The sequence below is a fragment of the Poeciliopsis prolifica genome, unplaced genomic scaffold, assembly GCF_027474105.1.
Source record: "Poeciliopsis prolifica strain line A6 unplaced genomic scaffold, Auburn_PproV2 SCAFFOLD046, whole genome shotgun sequence".
In the NCBI taxonomy this organism is placed as follows: Eukaryota; Metazoa; Chordata; class Actinopteri; order Cyprinodontiformes; family Poeciliidae; genus Poeciliopsis; species Poeciliopsis prolifica.
The window spans coordinates 4,057,039-4,066,153 of record NW_026562421.1 but is presented as its reverse complement, the minus strand read 5'-3'; the positions used below and the strand labels follow the sequence as shown (position 1 = coordinate 4,066,153).

General features: G+C 39.9%; 1 protein-coding gene across 1 annotated transcript in view; it reads left to right on the top strand.

The window, feature by feature from the left end:
- The first annotated feature begins 3,583 nt into the window (after positions 1 to 3,583).
- LOC129377050 (intermembrane lipid transfer protein VPS13D-like) overlaps positions 3,584 to 9,115 on the top strand; it is a 44,838-nt gene continuing 39,306 nt past the window's right edge. Inside the window, 13 exon segments of the mRNA XM_055056776.1 lie at positions 3,584 to 4,020; positions 4,753 to 4,965; positions 5,065 to 5,142; positions 5,998 to 6,188; positions 6,323 to 6,403; positions 6,523 to 6,639; positions 6,997 to 7,101; positions 7,384 to 7,432; positions 7,435 to 7,547; positions 7,647 to 7,747; positions 8,412 to 8,521; positions 8,524 to 8,557; positions 8,559 to 8,574. Of these exon segments, the coding sequence (XP_054912751.1) occupies positions 4,869 to 4,965; positions 5,065 to 5,142; positions 5,998 to 6,188; positions 6,323 to 6,403; positions 6,523 to 6,639; positions 6,997 to 7,101; positions 7,384 to 7,432; positions 7,435 to 7,547; positions 7,647 to 7,747; positions 8,412 to 8,521; positions 8,524 to 8,557; positions 8,559 to 8,574 (1,092 nt within the window). The 5' untranslated portion in view covers positions 3,584 to 4,020; positions 4,753 to 4,868.

Here is a 9,115-nt window from a genome sequence, read left to right as displayed (position 1 = left end):
ATGCAGATAAGTCACAACCACATGTTTCTGTTCTATTAGCTGAAAGTTTGATAAGCGAAGCAAAGAAAAACAATCTCAGGATAATTTCCAAAAGAAAGAATCAAGCTTCCTTTCTTCCATCTTTTGAAGGAAAGAAATATTTGATCCAAACTTTCAATCAGCAGCCTGTTGAGTGGGAGCTGCTCCAACCTTCCTGTGAAGATAAAAGACGCTCTCTTTTGTATTTTGACTGAAACGTTCCTCTGTACAATCACATTTATTTGCTCATGTGTGAGGTTGTGTGTGATCCATGTTCTTGTTGTAAATGCCTTTGTAAATTTTAAGAATGTTTGATTTCTTTTGTGGTTCTGTGTTTTTTCCCGCTGCAACGACCCAATCCACTTATTTTCTAGCAGATTGGAAACGGAACAACGTCTGACCTGAAGTCATCAGTTTTTAAATCTAATTGTTTTCCTTGTATAATGATTTCTGGGTGCATGTCTCTGTTCGAAGATGATCTATATGTTAAGGACGCAGCAAGTTCTACCTGAGCAAACGTTCTTCCAGAGCTCTTATTTTGAAAATCTCCAGGCAGATTTCAGATGTTTTTATCTTTGTTCTTTAAAAATGGGCAGACTTTTCTGAAAAAGTATTTTTGTGTGTCAGAAACAAAGTCCCTGTGTTATACAGCTGCGCACAAACTCACTGTACTGAACTGTTTCCTCTGTTCCTGGTGCAATAGCTGCTTCCTGTCACACACTGATGTGTCTTCATAGGCCGTGTTTTTGTTGTGAAATCTAGTTCTTTCAATCTGTGTTTTTGCAAAGTATGGTTCCACTTTTTACTTTTTGTTTATCTGTTAGTTGTAGTTCTTCAAAATCTATCATAGAAATGCAGATTTTTAATCTTTTTGTCATTGTTTTGTTTCTGCACTCCTTTAGTTTTTCACATGTGTTGAAGAAAATAATCACTAGCCTGGATGGAATGGACACAGATTTGATATTTACATTTATTTTAATTGTTTTTCTTCTTATTTTTAAAATTATTGTCAAACTAATGTTATTCTAACCTGAAGCTCGTCGTCTTTGTATATCTGGATCCTCACAGACATAAAAACAGAAACAACCTCACTGACATTTGGCTTCTGCATGTGGAGAGAAAGTAATCTCTTGTCTGTGTGCGTGCATGTGGGTGTTTGTGTGTGTGTGTGTGTGTGTGTGTGTGTGTGTGTGTGTGTGTGTGTGTATGTGTGTGTGTGTGTGTGTTTGCTGGTTTATCCATATTTACTTATAGCAGAAAAACCTGATTCTTCCTTTGTTTGATTCCAGATTTGCTGTAATCAAGCTCCACATGTTCAGTATTTATGAAAACACAGTAAAAACACGACAGAAATGTCCATTTGATTATAATTTCTTTATTAGTGTTTACGTTTTTTCTCAGAGACTGTGAGACATTCAAGTGGATACACAGAGCGACCTACAAGAGGCGTCTGACCTTCTCCAAAACTATCTTTCAAAACATATGTTCTGGTTTTTATTATGTAAAATATTTCACTAAAATCATCAGGAGACATTTCACTAATTTTTCATTTATCTCTTTGGCATTTTTGCTAACTTTGAAAACATTTAGCACACTTAGCTTCTCCTACATTAATTAGTTCACATTAATTCTAAAGCACTAATTTACTTACTTGTTTTGTCCATTTCCAGTTGAGTAAAGAGTCAGTCCAGTGTCATGATCCCAGTTGGGATTGGTTTTGGTGAACAGAATAATTTTTGTTGTTGCTTCAGAGATGCAGCGGATCGCTGTGCACTGCAGCTCAGAAACCAGTTTTTAAACAAATAAAGTGGGGATTTGATCATATTACACTGAATTATGCTCATTATACTGAGCTCAATTATTTAGGTGACCACCAACATTTTACATATATCCTTTAAATATTTCCTTTTCTTTCATTTAAGGTTGAGAATTATATCCTGTCTATGTGCTTTTTGTTCTTTTTCTTTATGGCAAAAAACTAAACAACTTTTTTAAAAATGCTGCAACTTAAGAGTGAGTTGTTATTTTTACTATAGTAGATTTTACAGAAGGATTTAGACCAGATTTTACTTCAGCCATTGTTTTTATTAAGTTAATGTTCTTTAGGTGTCTTGTCTCCTCTACATCAGGCTCTTTTTTTAAATATCTGCCTCTGCCTCACTCTCTGAAAAAACGTTCCCACATCATTTTTATGAAGCCCTGAGAAACATCCACTCACAAACCGAAACAGAAACAATCGGATGGCTTTTAGGGTCACAGATACAATAGAGCTGTTGCTTTCTTTGTGAAATCAACAACGTTGTATTAAAGCTGAAGGCCTTAGCTGCTCCCTTTACAGCACAGTCTTACTTTCTGCAGAATATTTTTCCGGGACCGTTTTGGTCCGAAGAACGTTATCACTGTCACCAGAAGAACGATCCTATCACTGTGACCTCACTTGTACTTTTCTTCCTCTTCTTTTTCTTATATTTGCTCATAATCAATTTTGTACTTTTCAATTCATTGATTTTTTTTGTCATACTGGTTTTATTTTGTAAAAAACAAAGAAAAGACAAAATAAAAGAAAATAAACACATCCAAAGTTGTATTTTTCTGTGTATCAAAGGTGAACAAATTGTGTAAATGGGGATAAATTGGATGAATGTAAATCAAACATCTCAATGGAGGTCTGTTTAGTGATAACCAGTGATTGGAAACTTACTGTGCAGAAACCAGTTTTAGATTATTTCAGCTTTGTGACAGGAAAGGACAGAGACTGAGACCAAAGAGGGATGGACAGCAGTGATAAATGTCGACAAATGTCCACGCCACTAAACCCCTGAACTGGGATAGGTGAATGATACATAAACAGTTGAATAACACAAATATGAGTACAATGTGAAATAAAAATACAAAATTACACAGAAATGTAGAAACAAATGATCAATCCACCAACCTTCTTATTGGTTTATATGATTAACAAAGATAAAAGAGAAATCTAAATCAAATTTTGTTTGAGTTTAGCTTCTCACTGCCCTTTATAGGTGACGCATGTTTTAAATAAGTAAGAACACAAGTAAAAAGTCACATTTCCCTCGTTTTTTCACAGGAGTCGTGGAAAAAATGCAATTGGTTTTTTTGGAGGATGTTTAGTTTGTTGTTTTACTTTAAGAAAAGCTAAATAAATAAACAAATACCTACAAATTTTAAAATCAACGAATAAATGCCTGCGCATTTATAAACACATGAATCTGAACTTTTCTTTATGTTTAATTATGCAAATTAGCTTTCAGTTGAATCTTCACAGTTGTCACCTCAAAAACACCTTCGATTAAAAACAAATTTAAATTATTATTTATTTATTTAATTTTAATTGTATTTTTTTCATTAATAAATATTTTTTGTGTTTTTCATGTTAACTTGTTACGACATCAGAACCATTTATCCAGCAGTTCTTGTTTCCCTGGTGTCCTTGAAAGCAGCACAAGTGGGCCGTCTTGTTTTCATCACGTGACCGGAAGCCAGCGTTGATAGTTGAACGGTGTTCGGAGATGTTGATAGTTTCGTTGGTGTGACAGACCTGTCTGAAGTTTTATAACAGTGCTGTCGGCAGTTTTTCTTTCTGAGAACCTGAGGAGAAGCCATTTCGCTGATAATTCCTGAGACTTTGACTCATTAAAAGCGGACAGTTTTGGCCTTACAGACCCAAACATGCATGCTAACTTTAGCCAAGTCGCTAGCTAACTGGATCCACAACCTTCTGTCCTTTCCAGGAGCACAGCCAGGGTGGGCTGTTTTCTGGCTGTTTTATTTTCTGTTTCGGTTCCTGCCACCGCCTGTTGGTCCCTGCAGTGCTAATGTACGTTGTGCTGTTGGTGGAAGTTGGCGCTATGCAGCTGAATAACAGCTAACTGTCTCTTCAGTCCCGACCCGAGGGCTTCTGATAAGACAACACAAACAACCCTCACTGCGCGTCCCAGACATGGACGCTATGGCTCCATAGGACTAGAGCCGTCCTTCTCGGTAAGTCAAGATTTTGATCACCTTGAAACTAAATCAGGGAGTAGTTGTCATGGCGACGGTCATTTTCCAGAAGAAAGTCTCGGGATTTGTGTTGCTGTTAGAAATGAGCCTCGATTGAAGAGTTTATTTACCTCATGTCAGTATTTTCATTATGGCTGCTGATGATCAGAAGTTGCTGACATGTTATACTGGATGTTCGTCGTTTTGCAAAACTTTTCACACCTTGAGCTTTTTCACTTTCAATCTGGTTACAACTGCAAACTTTAATGTGTTTCAGTTTCCTAATGCAATGTAGTCTAGAACGATGAACTCTGGAACGTTTTATTTTTACAAATAGCAACGTGAAAAGCCTGGCATGTATCTAAACTGCCATTGTTAACACTTCCTCTGCCTCCAGCAGCTCTGCACATATCATGCTGGTTATTATTTGATAAATAGCTTAAGATCGATCAGATGGGATGGAGAGCATCTGTAAACATCAGTTTGAAATCCAGTTCTAAGTCCATCTATAAGCTCAAATAATTTGATTGTATTGTTAACAAATGTGGAAAATGGAGTTATTTTGCAGAACTTTGAATAGGCCATCACGTTTGAATGCAGTTAGAAAGTTTGGAGCTAATAATAAGTGTTGTTTCTTTGTAGCTGAAGAAATATTTAATTTAAATATGAGTCACGGGCGGCAGTAGTTAAACATTCCCGTTGCTGTGAGATTTCTGCTGTTGTGTTTGTTAGACAGCAGATGCCTCCTCTGTGAGGCGAGCGACCGCCACCATCATCCCCCACTAGAAATACTCCAGCTCCTGCATCATCACCTTCATCTTCTTCTTCATCATCCCTGAGCCATCAGGATGTTGGAGGGGCTCGTAGCCTGGGTGCTAAACACTTACCTGGGAAAATATGTCAGCAATCTGAACACAGATCAGCTCTCCATTGAGCTTCTTAAAGGTAATAAATGTTTTATTATTGAGACTCGCAGCTTTTGCCTGAAAAGGATGCGAGTCTTTTCAGTTTTGGCCTTTATTTCTCTTTCATTTATATCCTCAGGTGCAGTGGAACTGGAAAACCTGCCACTGAGGAAAGATGCCCTCCGAGAGTTTGACCTGCCATTTGAAGTCAAAACAGGTGAGGGGAAAAAAAGACCAAATAACAAACCCTGGATCACCAAGGAACTATGAAACTAGAAATAAAGAGTCTTTAAGGACAGATGAATTTATTGAGGAGAAGCATCTCAGAGTCAAGACCAGAGACAGCAAGGTTCTGGAGAGACCTGCTGAATACAAGATCAGGACCCCCTGCAGTTTGCTTTTATTTTATCACATTTATTTTTCTGTTGTTATTTTATATTTTATGTTGTTATTTTGAAACACCTTGTTGCTGAAATGTGCTGTACAAACATACTTGGTTGATTGATTGACTGGGATGATCACATTCCTGTTGATCATCATCAATCAGTAATAATAATGATCTATTTACTTGTCGTTGGTCAGGACTCTGGCAGCAGCATCTTCTGTTTTTAACTGACACTTTAACCCACCAAAATAAACTTTCATCCAATTTCTGTCTTATTTTGACAGGAAATCTTATTCTGGTATTTGACTCGGCAGTAGGCTAATGCACTTTATTTCTGAGTCCATAGCTAGTCTGGGATTTAACATGCTGATCTAACAGGCCCAAATACGGAGAGTTCTTTCTTTTCTGCTCTAAACTGTAAGCAGTTTTGATTTATTCAGTCAATATTCTGTGCATGCATCCACACAGAGAAATATAAAGACATGCTTTATCAAATCATGTAAAGAGTCCTGAGAACAGAACCTTGGGGAACGCCACATTTTTTGATGACACAATAATAGAAGTTTTAGCTGCCATGATTTTCTGATGTTAAAGTTAAAAAATGAGAACTCGCCCATTGTTTTTCTTTTACACATTTAAACTCATCATTTTTGTGCTAAGATGTATTAAGCATGTTGTGCTTTTCCAGGATTTATTGGAAGATCACTCTGCAGATCCCGTTCTACCGGCCTTACAGCGACCCCTGGGTCATCTCCATGTCCCAGCTCAACCTTATCATCGGACCCACTCAGCCGCAGGAGTTTGACGTGGAGAAGGAAAATGAGGAAGCGAGGCAACGCAAAAAGTACCTCCTCAAAACTCTCGAAGATAAGTTCAAAGTGAGTTAAATTTTTGGTTCTTCCTTTTTTTGTAGGTTTCTGTCTCTTCTTGAGGAAAACTGCAAACTTTATATGTAGTTCAGTGTTGGTTATTGTTGACATTTCCTGTTGTCATGCCTGTGTGGCTCCTGCAGAGTGAATGTGATCAGAGAGGAGAGTCCTACTGGTACTCTGTCACCGCCTCGGTCGTCACCAGGATTGTTGAAAACATTGAAGTGAGTCATTCTGCCGCATGTGATGCATGTGGATATATTATATCACTTATCATATCATGTACTATAAACTAGTATCACTGATGATAATGCTAGTTTTTCTTTCTGCCTTCGGTGTTCAGCTGAAGATCCAAAATGTTCACTTGAGGTTTGAGGATGACTTTTCCATCCCGGGAAAGGCTTTTTCTTTTGGAGTTTGCATCAACAGGGTGTCGGCTCAGAATCCTTCCAAAGAGCTGGTAAGCGTTTATCCTTAGGACAGACAAGCCCTTTCAATGAACAAACAATTATGTCCCTGAAAACAAATGAACTTGCGATTAGCTTCTTCTTTTATCAGTTTTTAACTACAGAGTAAAGTTCCTGTAAAGATTAAGTTTTCATTAATCTTTACAGGAAGATTAATAAAAACTTTTTTAATCCTTTTAGATTAAAAAAACTCACAAAAAGTTTAGAGATGGGTAAAGAGCAGTGGTGGCGGCTAACTCTATAGCTCCAAACAATGAACATAACGACGCTGACGCGCTACATGGAAGCTAACGCTAACGTGAGACCTAATCGAAGTCCTTGGTGTTAATACGGTTTTGTTTTGGTCTCAGATCCATAAGCCTTTCAAACAGAAGCAGCTGGAGATTGAAGACTTCAGCGTTTACTGGGACACAAAGTGTGAAATGCTGGGAAAGCTGCCTGCAAGCGAGATCCAGGTTGGTTACACATTTAGTTTTATTGATTTATACGCCTTCTGGCTCTTTGAAACGGTGCAAAGGTCATGGTGTCTCCCACCCTCTCCACCTTCAATGCTACACATTTTTACTGCATCCTGAGTTTCTGCTGCAGATTAAAGGTCCAAGATAACAACAGACACAAAGACGTTTTGAGTATCTTCATGTGGATGAAAGACTTCCTTCTTACAGTGTGAAACAGACATTGTGCTCTTTTTGTTGAAATGCAGCAGTGATGAGATTCTCTTTTTTCCATCCTGGCAGGATGCGATGACTCAGTGCATGCAGAGTCGCCAGCACCAGTACATCTTTGCGTGTCCGTCCTGCTGCTCAGGAGAAACACCTCCAGGGAGCCGCTGAGGACCCGAAACATCCCTCGGATCGAGGGCCAGGTCCAGCTGGAGCCCATGTCTTTACGTCTCTCCCAGGTCCAGCAGAAAAAACGTCCCATTTCTTTCTGGAGCATATCGGAATGTTTCTGCTCTCTGAAAGCGTTTTTATTGCGTTTTTCTGATATTTTCCCACAGGTTCAGTACCACCAGATAATGGCTTTCCTTAAAGAAGTGGAGCGCAGAGAGAGAGGGATGCTGTACAGAATATGGAGACCCAAAGTCCCGATTTCTGGGAAGTAAGTGCTGTCTTTAATCAACCAATCAATCACCAATCAGGTTTTTGTGTATGGCACATTTTGCCGGGCGGTGTGGAACCGGCTGTGTGGACCGGGCTGTGTGGGACCGGGCGGTGTGGGACCGGGCTGTGTGGACCGGGCTGTGTGGAACCGGGCTGTGTGGACCGGGCGTGTGGACTGGGCTGTGTGGGACCGGTGGGACCGGGCTGTGTGGGACCGGGCGGTGTGGGACCGGGCTGTGTGGGACCGGGCGGTGTGGGACCGGGCGGTGTGGGACCGGGCGGTGTGGGACCGGTGGGACCGGGCTGTGTGGGACCGGGAGGTGTGGGTCCCACACAGTGGAACCGGGCTATGTGGGACCGGGCGGTGTGGGACCGGGCGGTGTGGGACCGGTGGAACCGGGCTGTGTGGAACCGGGCTGTGTGGGACCGGTGGGACCGGGCTGTGTGGAACCGGGCTGTGTGGGACCAAGAGGTGTCTCCATCTTCCTGGTTTTAGTCAGAACTCCAGCAGCAGGTTCTGGATCAGCTGCGGCGGGATGATGGATTTTTTTTCCTTCTTTTTCTTGAAGACACTGTTGCATCAATCAGTTTTTATTTTTTCTGGTTCTAATTTCCTTTGTCATTTTACTGGTTTCTGACTGGATTTCCTCGTTTCTCCCCAGCGGACGGGTTTGGTGGCTGTTTGCCATTCAGGCCAACCTGAGTGACATCAGGGAGCAGCGGCGGCGAGGCAGCTGGGCGTTTGCGCTGCAGCGCGCCCGGGACGCGCAGACCTCCGCCTCTACTTCCGAAGGCTGAAAGCCTCCCTGAGCCCCAGAGGACGAGGTAGAGCACACATAATGCAGCGAACATGACACAGTCTGCAATAAACAGAAACATAATATTATGTTGGCATTAAAAGATATTTGCTTAATTTTACCAACAGAAGTTAAAGAATTTGTATTTATTTTTATCGCGGATCATATTTAAAGCATATTTGGTATTAAATGATTCCTTAATGTGACCAGTTGGTAAATTTCATCAATAAAATCAGTGAATTTTGATGTCACACTAATTAGTAAAATGGCTAAAAACGTCTTACTGGTTTTAGTTAAACATGTGTGAAGTTTGGTGAATTAAAAAAATGTGATTTATAGTCATTAATGAACATTTTTCTCCTTTCAGTATTTTCTAAAGACATTCGACAAAATGTAACATCTTCTCTGGTTTCTGAAATTGTGACTCTATGTTGTTTTTATAACGTTTTATTTTTGTCTGTTTATGATGTAAAGCTCTTTGAACTGCCTTTTACTGAAATGTGCAACAAAAATAACTTATTGATACTTTATTACCTGGAGGATGTAAAAGCGTCTCGAGAACGGATCCT